The sequence below is a fragment of the Rhizomucor pusillus genome (assembly GCF_041956525.1).
Source record: "Rhizomucor pusillus strain CBS 183.67 unplaced genomic scaffold VTP01scaffold_5, whole genome shotgun sequence".
Taxonomy (NCBI): Eukaryota; Fungi; Mucoromycota; class Mucoromycetes; order Mucorales; family Lichtheimiaceae; genus Rhizomucor; species Rhizomucor pusillus.
In genome coordinates, this window is record NW_027192147.1 from 1,149,288 (window position 1) to 1,173,966 (window position 24,679).

The 24,679-nt window shown below is 46.2% G+C and overlaps 8 protein-coding genes across 8 annotated transcripts; 4 read left to right on the forward strand and 4 right to left on the reverse strand.

Moving 5' to 3' along the window:
- Positions 1-249: 249 nt before the first annotated feature.
- On the reverse strand, positions 250-2,178 carry VTP01DRAFT_8604 (uncharacterized protein; the record flags this gene model as incomplete). Its single annotated transcript, XM_069387744.1, has 8 exons — positions 250-371; positions 433-582; positions 642-1,127; positions 1,203-1,286; positions 1,344-1,565; positions 1,623-1,935; positions 1,989-2,099; positions 2,167-2,178. 8 exons carry the CDS (start codon positions 2,176-2,178, stop codon positions 250-252), a joined length of 1,500 nt encoding a protein of 499 aa, XP_069241482.1.
- An 82-nt stretch (positions 2,179-2,260) lies between these two features.
- VTP01DRAFT_8605 (uncharacterized protein) lies at positions 2,261-2,737 on the forward strand (the record flags this gene model as incomplete). The annotated part of the gene is made up of 3 exons (XM_069387745.1): positions 2,261-2,331; positions 2,387-2,552; positions 2,618-2,737. 3 exons carry the CDS (start codon positions 2,261-2,263, stop codon positions 2,735-2,737), a joined length of 357 nt encoding a protein of 118 aa, XP_069241483.1.
- A 260-nt stretch (positions 2,738-2,997) lies between these two features.
- On the forward strand, positions 2,998-3,914 carry VTP01DRAFT_8606 (uncharacterized protein; the record flags this gene model as incomplete). The annotated part of the gene is made up of 5 exons (XM_069387746.1): positions 2,998-3,069; positions 3,132-3,241; positions 3,313-3,476; positions 3,534-3,680; positions 3,754-3,914. The coding sequence occupies 5 exons, from the start codon at positions 2,998-3,000 to the stop codon at positions 3,912-3,914; spliced, it is 654 nt and encodes a 217-aa protein (XP_069241484.1).
- Positions 3,915-4,077: 163 nt separating this feature from the next.
- On the forward strand, positions 4,078-4,658 carry VTP01DRAFT_8607 (uncharacterized protein; the record flags this gene model as incomplete). Its single annotated transcript, XM_069387747.1, has 2 exons — positions 4,078-4,320; positions 4,398-4,658. 2 exons carry the CDS (start codon positions 4,078-4,080, stop codon positions 4,656-4,658), a joined length of 504 nt encoding a protein of 167 aa, XP_069241485.1.
- A 237-nt stretch (positions 4,659-4,895) lies between these two features.
- VTP01DRAFT_8608 (uncharacterized protein) lies at positions 4,896-8,807 on the reverse strand (the record flags this gene model as incomplete). The annotated part of the gene is made up of 5 exons (XM_069387748.1): positions 4,896-4,937; positions 4,993-6,986; positions 7,066-7,689; positions 7,753-8,299; positions 8,367-8,807. 5 exons carry the CDS (start codon positions 8,805-8,807, stop codon positions 4,896-4,898), a joined length of 3,648 nt encoding a protein of 1,215 aa, XP_069241486.1.
- Positions 8,808-9,416: 609 nt separating this feature from the next.
- Positions 9,417-12,875, reverse strand: VTP01DRAFT_8609 (uncharacterized protein; the record flags this gene model as incomplete). Its single annotated transcript, XM_069387749.1, has 10 exons — positions 9,417-10,321; positions 10,383-10,636; positions 10,694-10,740; positions 10,805-10,934; positions 10,993-11,053; positions 11,112-11,454; positions 11,515-12,306; positions 12,376-12,481; positions 12,542-12,580; positions 12,643-12,875. 10 exons carry the CDS (start codon positions 12,873-12,875, stop codon positions 9,417-9,419), a joined length of 2,910 nt encoding a protein of 969 aa, XP_069241487.1.
- Positions 12,876-13,725: 850 nt separating this feature from the next.
- Positions 13,726-15,174, forward strand: VTP01DRAFT_8610 (uncharacterized protein; the record flags this gene model as incomplete). Its single annotated transcript, XM_069387751.1, has 4 exons — positions 13,726-14,118; positions 14,185-14,199; positions 14,259-14,685; positions 14,750-15,174. 4 exons carry the CDS (start codon positions 13,726-13,728, stop codon positions 15,172-15,174), a joined length of 1,260 nt encoding a protein of 419 aa, XP_069241488.1.
- Positions 15,175-15,302: 128 nt separating this feature from the next.
- VTP01DRAFT_8611 (uncharacterized protein) lies at positions 15,303-24,483 on the reverse strand (the record flags this gene model as incomplete). Its single annotated transcript, XM_069387752.1, has 6 exons — positions 15,303-15,910; positions 15,969-18,375; positions 18,429-18,565; positions 18,619-19,477; positions 19,538-23,118; positions 23,181-24,483. 6 exons carry the CDS (start codon positions 24,481-24,483, stop codon positions 15,303-15,305), a joined length of 8,895 nt encoding a protein of 2,964 aa, XP_069241489.1.
- Between the last annotated feature and the right edge of the window lie 196 nt (positions 24,484-24,679).

Consider the following 24,679-nt stretch of genomic DNA (forward strand, 5'->3'; position numbering starts at 1 on the left):
ACGACATAACACCAAATCTATCCTTCCTCTCCGCTCCCTTTCGATCATGGCCTCGTTACTGACAAGAGTTTATCGACTTCTTTGGTATCATTTTCAAACGTCTCCAGCTCTCGTCGGGCTTCCTCAATCGCGTTTTGTTACTGTGCATGTTCTCTCAGATACCACAAGACGTATCCCGTCTTCCCTAACTGAAGTAATAAAAGTTTGTTTTGAACTGATTTCGCAGTGCATATTTACTTTTTCTTTTTTTCATCCACATAATTCTCGTCTAATAGCATCTAGCAACAGCTGTGCGGCGGGTCCTGAAACGTCTTGCTTTTTATATGCTTCCAAGATCGCGTGACTATCTGCACTCCACTTGAGAGCGTTTTCTACGGGCGAATTATACAGTCAATCTAAAATGAATGTCAATTTCCTACTGATAGGACTTACTGGCATCCTGGTATCGCTGCCGTCGGTGTGAATCAAGGTCAATAAGTCTATCAAAAATACCCGCAATTTCGGTGTTGATATTCTGGACGTTTGCAGTTGCATCGCATAATTTCAGCTGTTCAAGGAAATGTGCCAAGGTTTCCAGAGCCCCTGCCAGAAAGTTATAAGCGTATTTTCCCAATTCCACTGCGTAACGTTGATACACCTACATCTGCTATCTGGTTCTTCCTCCAACAGATCTCTAATTGCCTGGATCTCTTCACCTAAAAGTTCCGTCCTATCCAGTGTATACCAGGACGACGGAAAGTCTTCAATGAGATCGGTGAATCGAGCTCCAGAGAATATTGTCATGTTCTTTAAGTTGCTTATCACGATATCTGCAACGCTGCTATCGGTTGCGAGGTATACAGGTGCACCTTCCCACGAATAGTCGAATATCGAGTGCGCAGCAGCGACAGATTTCGCCGGTATTCTGATGGTAACATCTTCGGTCAAGGTCTCTGCTGGCTTGAATATGTATATACTGCTCGTGTTACTGCGCTGCTTGGAAAAGCACCATTGCCCACTGACTGAATGACCGTCAGCAGTCGTTACCGACGGTGTCTTTAGAAGAGTAGCGTTTTTCGAGAAAACCAAAGAGATCACGTCGAGTCCGGAAAGTCTAAAAGCACCGAGGACTGATATTTCTGACGGTGCTGGAAGAAGAAACTAAATGAGCTTCCTGTCTATATGCATTTCTTATTTTTTCCTTTGTTAACTGGATAACTCACTGTGACCAATGAGCCAGCGATAATATAGCCATGCAGATTGATCGTTAGGATCAGTGTACACTGCATTTTTGACCAAGTCGAACTCTGGCATATGATGAGCATAAGCTCTTCTTCTTTTCGCGGCTCTTATTCATTTATTACCTTCTCGTGCTTTTTGATTCTTCTCTTCCATTGAAAGCGGGGCGACAATGGACGGAAGCAGCTTGGAGCGTTGGTGCCATGCAGAAAAGTTGCTAAAGTTGTCGTAGATCTTCTTCGTTGTAAAGTTATATTCATTTTTTATGATAGCCGCTTCTTCTTGTTCGTTTGTTGCAATCGCCTTTAATTTCTTGACTACATATCGTCTGTAATTCCAGCCGTGGACTAAAAACATACAGAATTAATACTCGCAAAATGTTATCCGGTAGCGCCCCTACTTACAGTTGCGGGCATCCATGGCCAACATTTTCTCGACAAGACCGAGTTCAGCCTTCCAGTCGGGATCCGGCATGGTCTGAAGGCACCATACGCGATGGTTCCACAGCCAATATGATTTCGGATTGATTCGAATGACTTGCATAAAAAAGTCGAGTTCTTTGCAAAACACTGGACGGTCCTTGGCAGCATCTCGTTCCAGGATACCGCGGAGCAGAACTTTGCGTCGATAATTCCATATGGTGTAAAAATCAGGGTTTTGCTGCAGGATGCGAGTCGTCAAAAGCAAAGTATCCTCATCGTACTGCTCATTTTTGATCTAGAAACTGCGTCAGTAGACTATACAGTGAGTCCAGGTTTGCATAGCGGTACCTGGGAACGACATTGCTCAACTAGATCGCGATACTCTTTTATCTTTTCTGCCTCTTTTTCTCGGCGAGCCTTTATCGCTTCCGCAGACGTCCTTTCACGTTTTCTTCCATGCTTTGAAGCGGGCAGTGAGCTATCGAATGTCTCGAGTTTCTACGGGTTCGGTGCATTCGAGATTTACCACGTCGCTCATTTTGTCTGCTGGTGGTGGACGTTCGGGGTGACAAAGTTGCTGAACCAAATCCAGCACTTTCTCTCTCTCTCTTTGTTTCACGATGTCGTCGGCATACGACAATGTGAGCAAAGGATCACTAAAATTTAAAGGCGGTGAAGCGCCTGGAATCAAGTATGTACAGTGTAATTACGATAGTAGAAATCAGTCAATAACCCGATCGGGTTAGAAAAAAGAAGAAAAAGTCCAAATCAGACAAGGAGAAGCTTGCAAGAGGCATTCGGGAAGGTAGCGATGGCAGCGGCAGCGATAGTGGAAAGCAACAGCAACAACGCATACAGTATGTCGAGAAAACCGAGGCCGAGCGCAAGTTTGAAGAAGCACAGCGGAAACGAGTATGTTATCTTTGCAACTCCATTGATATTTGTGTCACTTTACTCATACATCATCATGCACATAGCAAATGGAGCGAATTGCCAAAGCAGCGGCAAAATCACACAAGGAGAAAGTATCAGAATTCAACAGCAAGCTTGAACAGCTTAGTGAACATTACGATATTCCTAAAGTCGGTCCTGGCTAAAAATAAAACAAGGCATATATTATGTCCATTTTCCAGTTCATTCAAATATTTGGGAATCGAGCTATCTAACTTATATAAATTGACTCACCAGACAAAGTACGATGTATAGTATGATCTTGAATACTTTCAAATTCCAGGTTGAGATATTCTAAGAACGTTCACCAATTCACCCATTTCCTTCCAAAGCGGGATCAATTTGGGAAGGTTCGCGTAATGATTCCCGCAACGTGGAGCTCTCTCTTGTTTCCCTCTCGCATAAAATGGTAAAGACGACAATTATCGCCAGAGTGTCAGACGGTCTGCCTCTGGCAGCGAGCATGGACGACGAACAGGTAGATCGAGTGTGCATCTGTTGCAGAGCAGTGTTTGTAATGCCATCCGAGCTGCTCTTCAGGTCGAAACCGAACTTGCAGAATACAAAGGCCAAGCAAAAACTATCTTTCGACGCTTAGGTATCAACGCTGAACCGAGATGCTCCATTGAATCCGGACCCTATGTATTTCAGTACGTTGCTTTCGGCATTGGTGAAGAATCGCGCCCGCGCTCTTTTTGCTGACCTTTCCCTTTCTATCCAGCTATATAATCGAAGGCAGCGTATGCTATCTGTGTATCTGCGACAAGTCATACCCCCGCAAACTAGCATTCAGCTACTTGGAAGAACTGGCAAAGGAGTTTAATATGAGCTATGGCAACGAAGCCGATAAACCAGGATTAAGACCGTACGCCTTCGTTAAATTCGGTAAATGGTGCCATGTAAAAGAAAAGGATGCTGCTTATTGACACGAAACATGGAAAGATACGTTCATGCAAAAGACAAAGAGAATATATCAAGATACTCGAACACAACACAACCTGACAAAACTGAATGAGGACCTCCAAGACGTGACGAGAATCATGACGAAGAACATGGAAGATTTACTGTGGAGAGGAGACAGCCTTGATCGTACGTATCTATTGGTAAAGTATTACATGCAGCTAAAGAGGCTTACAACTACTACTATTACTGCTGTCGACAGGTATGAGTCACATATCCGGCGAACTGAAAGACAGTGCAAAGATGTTCAAGGACAAAGCCCGTCACCTGAATCTGCAGGCCTTGTATCGAAAGTACGGGCCTCCAGCGATCATTGCAACCGTGATCCTATTTGTCTTGCTGCTCAGATACTATGTTTTCTAGATCAACTGCAAATAAAGGAACAACACACCTTGCTCGAACACTGCAAATTGGTTGTAGCAGAACAGGTTATCTAGGCCGATAGAAAAAATTGTGACAGTCCTGCTCCTCCTCTTCCCAATTTTTATCCGTTTCTTTTTCGTATTGTTATATCTCGTTCCCTACTATGCGGTTGGGAATCTTGATCTCATTATTCATTGTCATGATCTTGATGGCTGTGTTGGGCTTTACGCCTATTGATCTCAACAATCGAGTGAATGACAAGGCCTTGCACTTTACAGCGTTTCTCATTTTCTCGGCGTGCTTATATTTCCTGTGGAACTTGTCATACAGACGGAACCTGACGTTAACGGCAACGATATCGCTGTCAGCAGCTGTTGTGAGTGAGTTTATACAAGGCCTGCTTCCGGTACTGTACCTAGGAATGCATTCTTATGCGGCTTGAGGCATGAATTTTGACCTGCCCGTTTTTGCAACGCACTACAGTATCGTACATTTGATAGATATGACATTCTGGCGAACGTGGCAGGAAGTATATCTGGTCTTTCGTTGGCTTTCCTGTTGGACTACTGCGTAGCCATGCGACGGGAGCACAGGCGGCGGTGGGGAGGAAAAAGAGAAGCAGAGTACCAGCGAGCTCTGATGGACGAAAGCAACTTGGAAGACGACCTTGAACACGACACAGCATACCCCGCTTCGTATAAAGAACGAGAACATGAACTGGAACCTCTTTCTCGAACCACTTAGCAAAACCTGTACATATGTATCTACATTTACTGCATCATCTCCTAATCTTTGTCTTTACCGAACCAAGTTGTTTGGGCCTCGTAGATTAATGTATCTTTCTCTTATTGATTGTTGTTGACTAATAGCTAGCTACTCTTTGGATGAAAAGAAAAAAAAAGGCAGATCTTAAAAAGAGGTGGGAGGGAAAGGAATGGGATGATTAACAAACACATTTGATAGTTACATTAGGACCATCAATCAAAAAACTATATGGGATGCGACAATGCGCTGGAGTTCCTGCTAGTAACAGCTGTTAGAAACACAGATGACCCACGTATCCCTCCTTTTAGTTTACCTCGTCGATCAGCGCTTCGTTCTGCGTGGATGGTTGTACAACCGGATGGCGATTAACAGCCGTCCGCGGCGGCGTATTCTTATTACTCAAGCTGTTTGTACGTTTCGTCTCGCCATCGTGCGGTTTAGGTGACTCGGGCGTTGATGGAACCTCTGGACCCCCAGTTTGGGTCTCGGTAGATTGCTCCTGTTGTTCTTGTTCGCTTTGTTCATTTGTACCGCTTAGCGCTTCTGATAAGATCTCGGTGACGACCGGACGTTCAGACGCTGCAGCTGCATCCTGTTTCTTCTTGCGCACAGCAAACGAACCGTCCGGCCGGTTCCAGGGATGAAAGTCGTAGCCGCCATCGTCGTCCCATTTACTGCTTTCTCGGCTTTGCAAGTAGTCAACACCGCGAGTGACCAACAAGTAAAGATCATCCATCATGTCTGATGGGGCCTTTTCGGACGGTTTTGTGAACGTTGTTGGTGGAGGGTCGGTGACAAGGACCTTTTCGCTGTGCACTGTTTCGTGAGGATGGGGATGCGCTGCTGCTACTGCAGCTGCAGCAGCAGCAGCGTTTGCAGATGGCGTGGTGGTTGCGGCGGCAGCGGATGCGAGGGAAGATTGGGTCGTGGATGACACCGTGGAGGTAGACGATGGAGACATGCTCAAGTTAGCTTGGTCCGGTTCACTTTGAAGTGCAGGCTCTTCGTTCGATGATCTGTCAGCCACGTTATTTTGGGTTGGATGGTGATAGCTCTCTGTTGCTGCAATGGTGCCTTGTTGGCTATCCATCCACATAGCATACTGGGCCTGGATATCGTTCATCGAGCCATGTTTCTGGATATTTGCAGCTGCAAGAGCAGCAGCAGTAGTAGTAGGCTGCTCTTGCTCATCCTCAGAGTCATCGCTTACTTCAATGCCTTGGATATCCTCGTCGTCGTCGTCGACAGAAGATATGGAAGCGACCGAGGGCGAGCAGTGCGATACTGTATCTTCTACTGTACTTGTTACTGTTGTTGTAGGAGCCCTTTGCTGTATGGGTGAAAAGGGCGGGTTGAAAGTTTCCCTTTTTTCTATGATAGGTGTATCCGGTTTAGCAGCCAGATTTTGTGTAGTAAGCTTTGGGTGTACAGTCTTGTTTGAGGAGGGAGAAGGTGTAAGCGGAGTGGGAGGGGCAGATATTGGGGGCATAGACATTGGCGGTGCAGATGCGACGCTGACTTGAGACGATGCAGACTGCTCTGCAAACGTTGGCGGTGTTTGCACACTGATGGATGACAGGTTTTGTTGCATGATTGTTGTTTGCTGATGAGAAGGATTCTCCTCAGCCGAAACCAAGGGTGGTGGAGCCGCTGTCTTTTTGCTCTTGGAGCCCCATCCTACTAGGCGTTTGAGTTGTTCTCTAAATGAATTCTCCTTCTTCTTGCGAGGACTCTCTGTATTTAGTGCGGCACCTGGCTGCATCGAAGCAGATCGTGCCATTCCCGACCCACTTTCGTCCCACGCTCCATTGTCGGAATACATAGAACTGACCGTTGAAATATTAGAAGTAGACATGACCGATGTACGTCGGAAGCCCGCGGTCGGCGCTGTCAAACTGCTGCTACTAGGCGACTGCAGTCCCATAGGGCTAGGAGGCGTCAGTGAAGTCTTGCGCTCTGGAGCGCTGTGTATGCTGCTAGGCGCGGATGGTCTTCTATCGTCCATAAATCTCGTCGGCATAGTCATCGCACTCGGTCTTCGGCTATCTCCAGGTCTGGGCGAATCCATAAGAATGTCCAAGATACTTGGTCGTCTCTCCTCTGGATGAGGGCTTGCCCTGTTGTGATGGATGTCTACAGGCGACAGCAAAGGTGCTGTCGCCGCTGCACGTCTTGTCTGGTGGTGGTACATTGTATCAGCACGCCGTAGAACAAATAAAAGATCACCTGTGATGGGGCCTTGCGCAGAATACTGTTGTTGCTGGTGAAGCACGGTTGCCATGTGGTCTCGAGGATCCAGGACAGTCTCTATAAATAAGAATTTTTGTAGGGCGTTAAATAGAGCTGTGCGACTTATAAATATAGTTTGCCGATCCGGATCTGGTACCTTTTCCATTAGCACGCACAGACATGCCATATTTTGTAAATTGGCGATCTGGATAGTTTGTTTCCACGGAAAGCGGATGCTGATGATGACCCTGACTCGTCGGGTTGTAGCCTTCTGCTTCTGCATCTGGAACGTGGAACTTTTCCAGGGCCATATTGATTATTGCTCCTATCTGGTGTTCCTTCTTGACCGCAATGATCTTGTCGATCCTATCAATCTCAGTCCTGGACGAAACAGCTTTCTTCTTCTTCACGGCACGAGTGTCATCTGCATCGTCGTCACCCGCGCCGCCGCCGCCGCCGTTGGCAGCATTGACTCCTTCGTCTGGGTAAAGGCAAACCTTGATGTATATCATCCCCTCTCGCTCGTGAGCACTCTTGATACGTCGATGGAGATAGAAACGGATCACTGAATCCTCGTCGTAAGACGTCTGCTCATAGTTGCTGAAACTGCTTGATCTTGTACGACGAGTAGTACTAGCTCCGGTCGTGCCTGCCTCGTTTAGATTTTGCTGGGACGATATTCGCTTGATGTGCGTCACTGACGGCATAGGTGTAGTCAAGGGGGCTGTAAGAGTCTTGAAGATAGAGAGGGGTTTATCTTGAGGAGCAAGCACGTAATCATCTATATGGCAAAACATGTAAGCTACTATCTCGGGTTTGTATGCACAACTATTCAAAACGTTACCTCCATCCAAACCCTGCACAGCAATGTAATGTTCAACAGTGCGCTCGTCCGGTTCCAAAGACGTGGGATGTCGAAGGCCGAATCGAGACACTGCATGTTTGACCAACTCCTCTGCAGTGGTAGACAAGGAGATCGAAAACGTGTGAAATAAGGGGCTCTGCCCAATGTTGCCAGCAAATACACGCAGCTCTTCCAGCACTTCCACTGGAGCGTTTGCTTCTGCTGTCCTGGGCTCTGAAGCGTCTTGCTGCTGCACGGATTCGTCTCGCTCGATTTGTATCTCTTCCGATACTGTATCGTGAGCATCCTCAAATTCTTCCTCGTCTGCTGTGCTGTTATTATCGTCGTTGTCTTCCTTGTCCATGTCGTATTCATCCTCTGATTCTGGCTCATAGTGGATGACCTGGGTTGCACCTGCTATCGTAACACTTTTCGTGGGTTTTGCTGCTGTGGGATATGGCTGGTAGGCATCCGCGTTGTCTGCACTGGGTGAGGTAATTTCAACGTTACGATGTTTATTGAGGCGCGCCAATCTTTCATACGGCGTCTATATATTTAAAGAAATCAGGCTCGAAGCAGGTTTGTGCTGGCAATTAAGGCCTTGTCCCTCTTACCTCGATATTTTCAGCTGGGATGTATCCAACTTCGCGAGTTTTGAGCACTTCAACGAGCCACCAATAGATATTTGTATCTTCCATTAATATCAAAGCGTCGCCTTTCACCACCGACGCCTGTCCTTCGACAGTTGCGACAAAGGTGTGAAGCGCATAAACGAGATCAAAGTTGATGTTTTCGTCTGGAATACTAGGCGAAGATGACATGGATGATGCTTCCTCCATAAATTGCTCTTCTTCTTCACCGTCCTCGCCGTCGTCGTCATCGTTCTTATCATCATTATTGACGTCTCTGCCTGGGTTGATACGCAATGCTCCTATATCAATCTCGCGGTATCCGTCGTCGGTATCCCAGTGAGGGCGATGTCCCGTCGCTTGCTCGATAGGAGACATGTACCGATTCTGTTGCCAGTGCGTCGCACCGTGCAGAGCAGGCTCCATAATGAAATGTAACTAAAAGAAAAAATGAAAAAGACAGAAAAGTATAAAACGAGGGCAATAAAAAAGAAAAAAAATAGGGGGCAAAGTGCTGTCTGTCTGTATTTCACTCTCACTTGCTGCCCTCGTCTCTTTGTCTGTCTTTGTCCAGTCCAGCTGGTCTCGCGCTCTTTCCCCTTTTGTCAAAGGGAGGGGAAGGGGGAGTGGGGGCTACTGCTGCTGCTGCTGCTGCTGCCATCATTTAAGATTAACTCAGAAGTGTGGATTATTTATTACATGCTTTCTTCCTCTTCGGACCCAAGGGTTCAACGGAAAGGCCCGTTCCAGTTTTATTTTTACTGGAGACAAGCTATTGGATCGTTGCTATATCACAGAAAATGACTTCAGGGGTAAGCAAATCTTACGACAAAGCGAATCGGATACTACTCGAGATGTACATGTGGGAGTCTGCGGTGCAGGAGGGGATTGAAACAGCACCGACTTATCTTCCATACGTACAGCAGCATTTTCCTTCCAATTCCGATTTATTACATACGATGTCCGTCACACTTTATGCACATAAAAATTGGTTTCTCGTAAAATATAATAATGATATTGTGTGACTAAAAATACTCATACAGCACCATAAGATCGAGAATTGCTACTTGTTCCTAAAACAATCCTTGAATAACGTCTCTCAGGGTGGTGATAGTAAGTAGCTCTAGCATGTCCTTCATCTTCGCTGGACGAGGTATCAACACTGCTGCCTTCATCCCCGGGTATACGAATGAGATCGCGGCGTACAGGGCCTTCCGGTGAAACTGACAAGAGAGGCTGTCGTTCGCCTGTCAGGTGCCTGTTTCCGCCGTGCTGCGAAGGTGACATATCCGATGGTGATTCAACAATACTGTTGCTTGGCAAGCGGCCGTTATTTCCAACAGACAGAATGGGTATACTCGTAGCAGTGGGCTTTTGTCCATTTGTCTGATCTTGAGAATGCCGGCTGTACTTTTTGTGTAGTACGGGCAGCCAAAGCTGTGGAAGTGCTCCTAGGAGTGCGGGATGGCCATATCGTTTCATGCCGGTGTTTAATATGCCAGGCACAAGCGTCATTGGTGGCTGTTTGAAATCAGTGTGATTTGTAGGCTCGGCGTTGTAATCATCCTGGTCAAGAACGGTTCGTCGACGTCGAAGTTGAAGTTTCTGCCCTCCTTCAGCTGCACGAACAGATCTTTCCGACGCTGATGCTTGAGGATTTGGTACGGGCAGCGGCGTTGCAACCGTATCAGGCGCTCCAAGTCTTTGAGTCAATAACTGCAGCGGTAAAAAGCGCGTACTTCTTAGATACGCAGCATCCACAGTGATCTTGAACAGGATTGTCAAGACGATAAGCGGAAGACACAGCACTGCCAATGGATAAGCCTTCTTGAGTGCAAATAAGCCGATAGACATGAGTTCAAACAATAGCAAGCCAACTATCAACCGAGAAAACACTTTTGGCCACATTCGTCCAGCTACTTCGTACGGATGGAAGTATACTATAATTGTTACGGTTAGAATTTGAGATTCGTGTTATAGTACAGCATATATGAGACCCACCATACAGTAATTGATACTTGAAGACAATGTATGCAAGCGCATAGTAGAATGTACCAAAGACGAGAATGATGGGAGCGCTCGTAGAATACACGAGCAGCACAACGAAGAGGAAAACAGGTGTTGGATAACCCCATCCGTAGTTGAACATGCGCGGAGCACCCACTTCAGCGTAATCTCGAGGTGACTTGCATAGAAATATCCTCCAGAAAGTGTTTAAAATAATGGGGCCAATCTGCAGCATCTGAATGGGTAATCTAGTTGACAGGATAAATATTCTGACATCACAAATCTATGCATGCTCGGAAACTTACAGCATTACTCCATGTAAAACCGTGTAATTTACGAAGAACGGTGCAACCTGGTAACATGGCATTTCGTATCATTTCGTATTGAAAACGCGTCACAAATGAAAAGTGGCATACCTGTGGTAACGTAGCTGCAAGTATGTTTGCAATTTGCTTTGGATCCTCGATCATACTGGTCAATGTCTTGAACAGTGTACTGGATACTGTGAACACGAGCAAAACGTTGAATAAGAGGAAGAAGAAATGTCTTTCGAGACAGCATCGTCAGTAAACTTGTTGATGTATGTCTTCCAAAAATTACCTACTTGCTGAAACTCGACTCTTCTGCCTCGCTCCTCGTTTGGAATCCTTCCATTGCACTTAGCACTATTTTGAGCAGCTTAGCATTGTGACTGTCATTTACTTTGCATGTATAATGCTTTACCTCCGACTATGAGCGGGAGAATAGCCATAAAAATGACGACACCGAGAGTAGGCAGGAAACCTTGAACGATCTGTTGCAGAATCTTGTTCTTTGATGCTAGATTCATTAACCATGGAAAGTAGTTGCGCAGGGAGTTGACGCTAGTTAGAGCCGAGAAATAGGAGATAGGAATGACCCAAAAGAATACAAAAAAGACGAGTATACAGAATATAACACCCTTTCGGATCATTCGCTCCCGGTTATGCATAGCAATGTTCTCCCACAGGACGTTCCTAGGTTCCGGAGCAAGTTCGGCTTGCACACGGAATGGTGTAGAGTCTATGAGCACTTGGGATGCAATGCACTAGCTATTTGTTAGCATACGCAGTAATTTCTACATTGCGTTTGTATGTATATATCTTACCGCGCTCACACTGTGCTCGAATGTAACAAATCCAACGCTTGTTGGTAAAAACTTGCCGAATTTTCTTGCACGTATGACAAGGGAGTCTATATTATTGAACTGCTCAGTGTAGTACTCGATGGCATCGACGGATTTCCCGAATAATCCAAGAAAACCGAGTTTGGACTTTGGTCGGTTTCGCGGTTTGGCATGCGTGGGCAAGGAGTCTGTGTTCTCACACCAATCAATGGCTCGAATAGATTGATCTTGTTCTGCGTCTCGCATCAAAGCATCAGGGTCGTACGTCGCATCCATGCAAGGGTTCCCCCAGTACCGCGAATATGCCCGTTCTAACAATTGCAGATAGTATGCTCGCTCCTTGATATAGTCCAACAAACGGTTGACGTGACGAACAATATGTACAGATTCAACCACGCCGATTCCAAGCTGTTCAAAGTATTCAGCAAGTTTGCGATCGGATCGAAGGTTGGGCGGGATGCCAGTGACGAGGATGGTGCGTGCTGGCAGCGTCTTGGCGGTACGAAGCAGGAATTCGCGGCGGATGCGTACATAATCACGATAGTTTACAAAGGTGAAATAGAACGTTGCAAAGCAAAAGAAGTAGGTGAAAAATAGGTAAACCCACAAATACGAGGGCGAGTACACAGCTGCTTGCTCGTCCTCCTCAGGAGTCTGTGGATCGGTCGAATTGGCTAGGTCACCACCCATGCGACTGATAGGTAGTAGGACCACCGTGCCGAAAAATCCACACAAACCGAACAATTTGGCGCCCATTAGCAGGAATTGGAGCAGCTGCAACAATGTTGACCATATTAAGCCATTTTCAATTTTTCCATCTGCATCTCAAAAAAATTCACGTACCACCACAGCATCCAGACCCACTTTTTCGAGCACCACAGAGTGAGGTATACGTATTAAGGGTATAATCCATCCAAAGAACGAGGACGGTAAAGTTTCCGGTGCATGCCTACAGAGTTTCCGAATGTCAGAATCATGAAACACTGCGGTGCTATATCTGACTCCTTACTTTTTCATTCGCAGCCTGGGCGAATACATGGATGTCCACCTAACCAAAGCTTGCGTCAACGCTGCAGTTTACTCGACTGAAGGCAATAAATGAGCACATACCTTACACGTAGAAAACAGAATAGTAGGAAGCACAGTACTCCAACTGTACCGCACAGAATGAGTTGAGCGGTCAAACCAGTGGTCGTTTTGGCATTGTACAACGGCGTGCCCGGTAGAGGATGGTCGTTGCATGCGAAGATTGCCGGGCAAAAGTCAATTGGCCACTTGAGCGGCCAGCCGGCTCGAGTGACCACGCTGTCGCTGCTGTCTTGCAACGTCAAGGGCACTGACATGAGCACCACCACTCTCGAGAGAAAAAGATACTAGCAAAGTCGGCGGCGGACTTGGGGCTCGAATTTTTGCATAACGCGCTCTATTTCGAGGAAAAACAGGGTCCAGCCTGTTAATTAGGTTCAGGTCAACTCTGCTACATTTACTTGACCAGCATTATGATATGTACGTTCGATCCATGGCAATGAAAAAGGGTCACGTCAAAGCTAAAATCAGATGATAACACGTTGCAATAATGTTCCGCGCATGCCTTGTGCAGTTGCAGCGGCCATGCCGCGGATCGAACTACAATGTTCTCCTCTTCCGTGGACACGCAGCTTTGTTCTTTTGCCCTTTATGCGAATAATTAGAACTCACAAAATGTTATATGTAACTGTTAAGCGATTATACATGCCAAGGACGACGAAGCTGAGATTTGTGTAGAGAATCGGGATTAAGAAACAATTGCACAATTCTTCAGGAGCACTCAACTGCTAACCGCGGCTGCTTCCGGATTAGCCTCTGATTTGTCAATTGCTTCACGTAGCACGCACAAAACGAAACTTGGCATAGTATCGGTAATTACCACTCGTTTGAGAGCATGACCTTACTTGTCGACGGTTGTATGAAAATTCCCTTGTTTGGTTTACGTTCTGTTAGCAATAGCAGAACTTATTCGGGTATTACGTCTCAAAAACCTGGAAACGCCGGGAAAACCATAGGGAAACTAGCTGGAAAAATGCTTACCGCTGCTCACCATTCCAAAAAAGGGTAAAGAGATCGGCGTTGTTGGCCGCGGTATATTACGTTTCAGTCCTTTCTGCGCACGTTTTTCTCTGTGCCCTTTTCTTCTTTCATACTTACTACACCGTCATGACCACCACTACTGCTACACAACCTGCAATCTACCGCTTACAAGCAAAGACTCAGAGCTATGACTGGGGCAAGCTCGGAGACGTTTCCAAAGTTGCGCAGTACGCCAAAACGTCCGGCGTAGAGATTGACACCTCGCGTCCGTACGCTGAGCTTTGGATGGGCACGCACCCGAATGCTCCCTCCGTGCTCATGGATGAAGCGCAAACGCCGCTCAAAGTCCTTGTCAAGAACAACCCTCAATACAGTACGCAAGCAATTTACGACAAGTACGAAGGCGACTTGCCGTTCCTGTTCAAGATCCTGTCGATCCGCAAGGCTCTTTCAATCCAGGCACATCCTGACAAGACTCTTGGCGCTCGTCTATTTAAAGAATTTCCAAATAACTACAAGGTAAAAATAAAGGTGGTCTGGATTATTTATGGGATTGTGTATACTAATCAGGAAGCTTTAAATAAGGATCCGAACCACAAGGTGAACAACAAATCAGGCTAAAGAGTCACGTAGAGACTAACCTGAAGAGTTTCTAACAGCCCGAAATGGCGATTGCACTTACACCTTTTGAAGCCCTGTGTGGTTTCCGGCCTTTGGACGAAATCGCAAAGCACATGGATGCATATCCCGAGTTTGTAGATCTGATTGGCAAGAAAACTGCTGCAGAATTCAAATCCACAGTGGGCGACAATGAGGATACCAACAAAACAGCGCTGAAGAAGGTGTTCTCAGCACTCATGAACAGCTCTTCAGAACAAGTCACTAAACACCTGGCCGAGCTTGTATCGCGTCTCCAAAGCGCAGCGACAAAGACTGTGATCGATGAGCTTATAGTACGACTGGACTCACAATACCCAGGAGGAGACGTTGGTGTATTCTCCGTGCTCCTTATGAATTATGTCGTGTTGGAACCAGGCCAGGCCATGTTCCTTGGCGCAAACGAACCGCACGCATATCTGTCCGGAGGTAAAAGGAAATTTTTTGCTGAGTTCTACAGAGTATCTGACTATCAGTTTATCTTGGACAACAGACTGCGTCGAATGTATGGCTGCCAGCGACAATGTTGTCAGAGCCGGACTTACTCCAAAGTTCAAGGATGTCAAGGTCCTCGTAGAAATGTTGACTTACCGCTACGGATCGGCCGAGTCCCAAAAAATGAAACCAGAGCCGTTCGGTTCACACTCACTGCTGTACGATCCTCCCATCGATGAATTCTCCGTTGCCTTAACCAGCCTGCAAGCTGGTCAGACAGAGACGCACAAGCCCATTGCTGGACCCAGTATTCTTATCGTAACAAGCGGCAGTGGCGAATTGACAGGCGAAGCTGTCAAGACCGAATCAAAATATCCTTTAGAGCAAGGATACGTCTACTTTGTTGGTGCAGACGTACCGATTGTCGCCACTGCAGGCGAGCAAGGCCTCGATTTCTACCGTGCATTCACAGTTTTGGCTTAGTTAGATACAGTCAGGTTATTCATCATTTCATCGGGCAATAAACAAATTATACAAAATTAATGCATTATATACAAAAAACAGGATATTATGTAGAGGGTTAAAAAATAGGGCAAAGGACATATACTCTACTAGCTACCGTGGCCTTTGACGCCGTTACTTTTGCTGTGATTCGATCGTTTATCGTCCTTAGCCTTTGGGCTAGATGGCGGTTGATGTATGATTGATCCATGGTATTTTTTGCCGAGAAGCAAACGGCCTTTCGCTGCAAGCTCTTGGTCTGTCATCCATGGGCCGCTGCGGATAGATGTGTCAACACTGTCGATACTTAGTCTCTTTGTTGACCTTGTTGTAGATGTTTCATCTGCATCCACTGGCTTTTGCTTCTTAGATTTGCGTTGCCACAAGAGAAAACGTCGCGTTGGATGATGCTCTTCTGGCGGTGGTGGACCGTGCTGGTTGTCGTACAAGCTAATAGAATGCATCGAAACAGCGTCTGATTCTAGCTCGCCTTCGTCAAATACATCGTCAGAGCTATCGGATGAATCAGATATGTTATCCATGTAGTCATATATCCGGCTTTGCTGCGATGCGTCGTCAGGCACAGTTAAATTGTTGCCATGCATCGAAAACATAGAATCCGAAAATTTGGAACCTGCCTCCTTGGGATGACGACGGATGGTCAGCTTTTCCTTTAACAATGCAGTGCTGTTGTGTAACACTGCTGCCTTCAGGAAATCTGGAAACAAGGTTTAGCTAACGAGTATCACAAATGCACTGTTGTTGTTCTCAGTTACCTCTTTTGATGGTAGATGACAGCTCGTACCACGACCAAGTCTTGTTGCGGTATTCCAGGTTAGGCTGTTGGAATACAAAGTCCCTCAAGTCCTCAATGTTCTTTTCCTTCGGTCCCTGGTAGCTAAGACAATGCTTTGTCCCCGGTATCTTGACCAAAATGAAAGCTCTGTTGGCAGATGCGCGTTTCTTCATGACAGATAGATCATCTGTTGTCAAGTGCTGCCTTGACTTCTTTTTCTTTGAGCGCTTTAAAGTTTTCTTGCCAGACGACGTGGTTGATGGTATCTGGAATACTTCTCCACCTGCAATGTCTTGATCCGACTTTTCTCTGGGGATGCCGAACATTGCATCGTATTTTCGGTTTTCATTCACTCCAGGGTCAAATGGATCTTCCGTTGCCGGGTATCCTTCAGATCGGTTGTCACCGTTAAGAGTCGTATGGCCTGAAGAAGGTCGCTGTGATCCTTCCGGTACTCCTGCCGATATTCCACTGACGCTCCGTCCACTGCCAGTAGGCGATTGCTCGACAACCGATGTAGGCAACGGTTGTGGTGAATCATTAACCGGTTTCCGTCTTCGCTCTGCAGGGAAGAAATAAGATGCTAAGGCTTTACCAAATTCGTAAGTCATCTGCAAGCGCAGAGGGAATAGATTCAGCTCCAGATGCTGCACAACTGGAATGCCTCCCACTGGTGCGAGCGCAACAAGGTATCCACGGAGCATCTTGCGCCTGGAAAAGTCCGGAACCTTGCGCCCAGCACTCAAGTATGGGCCAAGGACATCGACAAAGACAGGCGATGGGGACGTATTTTTGACATGTAGTTCATCAATTTCCAGAGTATTGCTGCTTGAATGGTCTTCCTTGCTAATCAGAATATAAGTTGTGTTCTTCAGATTGCACTCGCACAGAGGCACACCATCGTCTGTCAGCATTTCCCACAGCAGTCTCTCTCCTGAGAAGGTAAACTTGAGATTTGTTTTGCCTTCTGCTGAATGTTTGCGTTGGTTGCTTTGTATGAGTTTGAAGGCCTCCATTCCGAGATACAGTTCTTCGTGGTATTCCCTGAGTGTTGCACGCAAAGCCTTGAATTCAGCTAATCTTCGTTGATCCAAGATAGCATAATTTTGAGAATATTGGCGGTAAGCACTTGACAGCTGCCGCACTTTTTCTTGCATATCAATGATACGTTCTGTTGCGTAATAGATATTGTTGCGGTCTGCAGACATCATGATCTCACGCAATCGAGCCAGTCGTTCCTTTTTGGCTGGCTCCTTGTATAGCAGCAGGTCGGTTATGACTTCATAAACAGCATTGTACTGCGACGAATTCACCGTCAGCGCAAGTTCTGGGAAATTGAGATGGACAGAATCGCAACGGTCTTCAAAGGGGTGTATCTGGGCGAAGGCAGTGGACGGATGCGTTTTGAAACGAAGTTGATTGTACTTGTCGTACTGAACCGTCGATGCAAGTCGATACGCTACGCGTTGGAAATTTTCCGTGCCTTTGATGTTATCAATCAACATTTCCAATGGTATCCACGCCAACCATCGATCCGTTTGCTTTCCACCATAATGATTGTCCAGTAACAAATCTACGCTGTCAAACTGTTCCTTTTTCGCAACAAAAACTTGTGAATTTTCGATGCTGACAATGGTGCGATTCTTGACCAATTCCATGTCTGCATCGGGATCATTGGTGTCGGTGATATTGAAGCCTTTGACTTGCATACGTTCGTTGGACATGATAACCAGACTGTCAGGATCGCGATCGCTTTGGAAACTGATCTGAGTGTTAAGCAGATCTATAAGGTAGCTGCTTTTCATTGCGTAACCATCTGGAATGCTGCTTTTCTGCTTGTGTGGATCATTTACATTGCCACCTGTAGTTCTGTCAGCGGCTTCAGGTTCAGGCAGTGTGTCCTCCACAACCTCTTCTGTCTCATTCGGCGCAACGAGTTTGGTATCTTGTTCGCTGAGAAGCTTTTGAATCAGCTCTTCTGCCATTGCACTGTCGAAACCAGAATCGCTATCATTCAACACCGTTGTATTCTGCTTCCAACTGCGCTCTTCCTTATATTTTTGCGTAAGATCACGTAAGAACTTGGCAGCACGCATCGATGTGTAGTATGAAAGCGCTCTGCGATGGGCTTGCAAGTCGAGAAAATGATATATCACGTTTCGAACAGAATTGTTCCAGATAATCTGCGGGTTATGGACAATATATCGCTGCTTGAAGTGACCCATCAAGTTCTCCCAGGCTACCAAAGAATCTCTTCCAAAGATAGTAGAGCTTGAGTATGCTGGATTGTTCATCGGATCGGACTGAGTTGACAGTTCCCGCAAATACTGTTGCAATAAATTTCTTTTTTCAAACAACGTCGTAGTCTTGCTGACAATAGCTTCAGACTATATCCAAAATGATCAGCTAATGCATCAATACGATTCAACCATGGTTTTACCTCGGCATCTAATGCATCATCGTACTGAGCAGCTAGCTTAGTCTGGACAGTATGCAAACGTGCCTGATGTTTCCGAATTTGAATATCAATGTTCTCGCTTCGTTCCTTCAGGAAACTAAGCTGCATTTCACGAGTACCTTTAAGAACAAGTGAGTATCCTAAAATTTGTTTCATGTGCAATAGATCTTACCAACTGCAGTTCCCATTATGCAACAATGTGTATCGCGCAAATAGCGGTATTTTTCGATATCAGCACGATTATTTTGCTTGAGATAATAAATGCAAGGTGAATATGCAAAAGGCAGAACTTGCGCAGTTGGAGTGCCGGACGGTCTGGCCGTATGGAGCTCGATAAAGTCGTCGTTATCAATCCAATCAGATAATTCTGCCTCTTCTCGAGGATCACGATCCGTGCCCTCCATCAAGTCCGGATCGATGCTGCTGCTATCACTTGATTCACTAGACCCTTGTAGCGAAACTACCGGTATTTCGGGATTGGACATTGAATCGGTGGAGAATTGTGCATGAATTGCTCGTAAATCGATACTCTTGAGATGCACTTCCGCTTCATGCATAGGCCAATTAGCCTTCAGACGCTTGCTGTTGAGCTTATGATCAGCAACGTTGCTAATTTCTCGCCGCTGATGGATGTCCACATTGAAGGCCGACACGACTGCCTTCAATCCAACGTGCTCTGAAGTGTTTTGAGGACTTTCATCCGGCATGCTGTCGCCCCGATAGAAATATGCTATGGTCAATGGCTGCACCATAACCTTGTACTTCATTGTACTCATATGCTTGCCGAACTTTTTGGTTGGCCTTGGGTCGTTCCGAGGGAAAAGAGGACCGTTACGAAGAGGATAGCTCATAGCACCGCCAAATAGTCGAAACCAGGCAACAAAATGGTCAATGAAACCTGGAGTCAGATGCATAGAGTTCATCGCAGCATTTGTTATATCGACCTTCTGTGGTTTGTCCGTGGTGAGCTTGACTATGCTGATGGACAAGTGTATAAAGTTTGATCGAAATCCAGCGAACGCATCGTAATCCTGGTTAGAATTTTCTTAGATTCTGCCAATAATCATACAGCCATGTTATGTTGCGCATACCTTTCCTTTATCACCCATTGCTTGTACACTCTGAGGTGTTTTGTATCGCACACTGTAGTGTGGACGAAAATGGAGAAAACGGCATTTACCAGATTGATCGCTGTTGTCGTTGCCACCACATTTTGAGCATCCTGGAGAGCATGTTCTCTCCAACTGGCAGCCTATACCCATTCGGATGCCTTCTGATAATTTCAATGCCACCTTTAAAAACCTTGGATCGGAATCATCTGTACTGATAGTCGATCCGCTGCATGCTCGTTTTGGAGCAAGAGCTTCCCGTTGGCGTATAGTCGTAAGATCCGATAAGGATCCTTGACGTGCATCGCTTCGAGGCAATATGGACAATGCATTGTACCCTCCATTAACCAAGTCAGGCACACCAAAGGCATATTCGCGGCTGATAATTTGCATGAATTCTCGTTCGGGGTTATCGTGACCGAGTAGCCACACAACATCCTTTCTCCAGACCTTGGCCAAGCCGGTTCCTCTTTCTCCCATTTCGTATGGATCGCGCGTTCCCTTCATGATAAATGCAAAATCGCCTCCTCCGACAAAGGATATTTTCGTTCGGGTATGTATCATCAAGCGTATCTTGTCCCAAAAGCCAACCTTGGGAGAAGGATCAACCGGCGGTCTGGTGAACGATTCAAAAGTTCTTGAAACATCTTGAATAGCCGGCTGAAATGGTACAGACCACGAAATGCTGGACATATCTTGAGTGTGAACATGTATGTTCACGATAGAGTAGAACTTGGGTGGGCTGCTTGTGCGAGTAACATCCAACTCATAGAGGGTATTTACGATGGGTATACTGAGCCGTCTTGTTGCTTCAATGTCGCCGAGCTCGTCGCCAAAAACATAGTCTCCAGACAGGGACCAGGCCTTACCGCCGTCTGCCGCCGGCGGTACAAGCAGTATTGGGATTGGATAGTCCCTTATCTGCGCCCATGTTTCGTTGGCCATCCATTCAAGATGGAATGGGATCAATGTTGAGAAATTCGTATCTAGTGGTATGCCTTTGCCGATATCGTGGACAAATTTCCGGGTATGATCGAGTGTAAACGTAGGTGGTAAAAATTCTATAGACATGTTCTTCATCGTAAAATCGAACAATGCAGGATGCGGTGGAATAGGTAAAGTTTCAATAATGAATAATCGGGAAACGTCCATGCTATCGTTGCCCTGTTCATCGTACAATTCATTCAATTGTCCCGTTGTACAAACATGCTGATAATCGTCTTCCCGGAGGCGCTGGTAACCCGACGTTTCCTTTTGGATAGCATTCTTGATATTCTTTATCCAAGATGAAGAATTGTGCTCCAAAAGCCCTTGCCAAGCATCACTCACCCTCATGTCTGCTAGTGATGAGGAGCTTCTTGAGGATGAATGTTTGTGACCTGCAGATTCTTGCTTTTGTGCTGAGCCAGGTTTGCTCAAAAATCGACTTCTAGCGTGCTCGCTATCCAAAGCTTTACGTGAAGCGTCGTTTTCAGGCGATTCTTGAATAACACTTTGCGCCTTTGCTTCAAAAGCTTCCGTCAAAGCAATCCGAGTTGCTTGCTCCGCATATCCAGCTTTCCAGATCAATCTGAGACGTACTTCAAAAGGATCGTCATCAAAATGTATTCGGAAGGCGTCTGCTTTTAACCGCATTCTCGGCAGCTGGCGAGGTCCGTTGTTCGCTGTTGATCCAAAGACCGTAAACGCTTTGCCTGCCAAAAGTCGTGAATGCAGAGATTTGAGGCACTTGATGTACGTTACACTGTTGTCCACGATATTGGCCAACTGGTATCCATGTGGGATCCTCAGCAGCAACGTTGATGTTTCAAGCCCGTATGCGCCGTCGTGAAGGTTAAACTTTACATTATCAAGTTCTATCAGCTGCTCCCACTTCGTGGATTGCTTAGGCGAGACCACAAAAAGCGTCATATTGCGGAAAATGATTGGACAAAGTCTTCGTTTTAGGCTGTCTTCTTCGTTGCTCTGCATTCGGGTGCCATCCACACGCAGATATAGCTTGGTGTCGTCCGGCAAAGTGATAGAAACGTCGAATCGATTGATCTGAAGTCGCATTTGGATCACTTGTAACTTCTTCCGTCGACTCACCTGTTCGATTTGCTTGATGTCTTGTCGCGATGTATTTGCGTGCCGTATCTCTTGCAATTTATTGACAATAAGTAAACATCCATAGTGATGCTTCAGTGCATAGCAAACGCCAAATTTCTTCGCAACAATCGCCGGCGAGACAGTTATCTGATCATCTTTAGTACAGATATCTGTGGACATGTTCACACGAGAACACCAAAGCATAAGATCTTTGCCATCCTTGTGGGATTCCGAGTTGAAGATATTGCTGACAGTCAAGTATCGCATGATCGCATGCAATCGTCCTATCCGAGTCACGTTGCCTTTTGAGTCTGGGACTTGCTCAGAATTTCCTTCCTCGCTGCCCAATATCTCTTTCTCCCGTAAAGGTTCATCAACAGGGACATGACGCAGGTACGGACGAGGTGCAACAGCCTGAACTCCGCTGAATCCAAAGCTTGTCTCTTCTACGGCAATCAACATGCTTGCTGTAATGTCCCTTGCCGGTGCGTTATCCATGTAGCCTTCAGGAACCTCCCGGCTACCTTTCAAGCCCCTGTCCAGTCCCTCCAAAGTAAGTTGCAGTGCCGTTATCGTAAAGTTGGACTTTAAGAATTTCATCTTCTCCAAGTATGGCGGTGACGAATTTGAAGCGATACTTTTACTGCTTAATCCTTTCCAGCATTGCATTGCTGAGATCAGATTATCGTCTACTTTGATGTTGGGTCCAGTTATTCGCATATCAAGCTCGTTGTAATGCGTCTCCCATTTCCACACTAATGGAACAAGCACGTTGCTGCTCGAGGGATCAGGATCCAGTCGAGTTCCCGCAATCGCTTCAAATCCTTCCACCGATGCCAGTGTGACGTCTGAAACCGCATCTCCAACCTTGTAACGTCCCGATATGTTATCCATGGAAAACCGTATGCAGATGTTGTACGACCATCGTGTTGACGTATCATCAGCAATTGACGTATCATATCGAGTGCTTCGCCAGCTCCTTCGAAACAATTTGGTCCATGCTTTCATCGAGTGTCGCTTCCTCAAACCTTCATCTTTATCAGCACGCGCGAAATCAATGCTACCATCGAATGAGGAGGGAGACAACAAAGGCGAAGTCAAAGGCGTAGCAGGTGCTGACCCTTTTCGAATAACATGCTCCACGTATTCCCCGGAAAAGTCAAACAGGATGCTGGAGCACTTGAGTGTCATGAGCGTTTGTTCCCCTGATTTACGGGCAGAATTGTCGTAATGCTTGATACTCAAGGCTTCGATAGATAGCACTACGTTGATCTTGGGGAGTGCTTTCGTAAATCGCATTTCTGGAGAACGTTGCTTTGAGACTCGATGCTGTTGGGATTGTCGACCCAAATCCTTTAATCCATCCAACAGGTATCTTTTCTCCGTATCGAACACGATCTTTGGGCTATGTATTGCAAAGGACAATTTGAGAAAGCGGCCATTCAGGTTATCTTCCAAATGTTGCATTTGTGGTTCTATACATTTTCAATAGTTAATCTCTGAATGAACAGCTGATAGGAAGCGGATAAGAACTTACCAATCAATACAGCGTCAGAAAACGATCCACCCAATCTGATTCTCGGGATTCGAAGGATTTCCAAACAATCCGTAGCTGTTTCCGGTTTGCGATTAAAGATAGACCATGAAATCTGATCTACGGCACCCTGGATTGAGTATGTTTGCGTTTGCAGGCGGGAACGGCCAATTTTGTTCGCAGCAATATTTATAGCAGTAGAATGTAATCTGAAGGAAGTATAAATTCCGTCTGCCGCCTCAGAAATAAGAGCTGCGTCAGATATCGCTAGGTTCACTGTACGCATGAGTCTTATGTGGTTCCACTTTTTGTTGCTATTTGCTGTGTCTCCATTTGCATCAAAACGTGTGTCATAGTTTTGAGTCACCGAGGAGGTGTCCGTGCGCAAACGCAGTAACTGATCCAATCTGATTTGTACTGCGTCGATCTGCACATTAACATTTACGTCCTTTAGAGTCAAAAAACCGGCTGACAGGTGGCAAGAAATTGCGAGGCGGCTGCCCATTGGTAGGGTAATTATCTGCTTGTGCTGAGCAGATAACAGTGCCACATGTCCGATCTGGACAGATATCTCAAAATATTTCTCTTTAAAGAGATGCTCTGCCCGCTTTAGTGAATGACGTTGGTGTCTTGAGTGGAATGAAAACTGTTCGTGCTCTGTTCCTGATGCTGAGTCGGATGTTGCCGGTTGTTCGATAATTGAAGGTGGAGGAGGTTGAGGTTGTCGCGCGACAGCTGCAAATAATACAGAGCTGAAATTGATATCTTCTATGCGTAAGGTCCCAGCATTGCCGATACCGAGTGTCAATCCATCTAGTTGTACATCCACGTAATTGGCGAGACCAGCCATCAGAAACTGTGCTGGTAATGCAGAAGTAAACTTGAGGATATATTTCACAATTGATAGCGAGTACCACCAAGGTATACGTCTCAGGGAGTCGCCCATTGTTGAAAGCCGACGGTTTAACATTGACGTTGGCCGGCGTCTATGGCCCTTTTCGCGACGCAGGGATGCGAGATCGCTGACAGCTACGTGGACATTGGTCAGATGAATCGTTACCCACGCCGTCGACGATAGACTGCTAGGGCGTTTTAAACGAGTTTTAATTTTGCCGATTGCTATTGACCATTTGGCATGCTCGCTGCTCGAACGACCACCGTGGTAGTAGCGAATGTCAGTGATCGAAAAGAATCCCACACGACCGAACTGCAAATGAAAGCGTAGTTCAAGTATCCAGCGAAACAAGTACACCAGCGTCAGCAAAAACAACAATATGTATGCATATTGTAATATGCTGAGAGACATTGCGAATGTCTCTTGGCAGGTGAGAACACGAGTTGTTTGGTTGTTGCTAAGGTGAGGTTGGGAAGAACGAGTTCCTGTCCGAAAACAGCAAAAGGAATTGTTGTCTTACCGTTTCACAAAGAGCCGACTTGCTGGGTGGACAAATTCAGCTGCATATGACCTGCCGTGCGCAGTCCCACAGTGATAAGAAACGAAG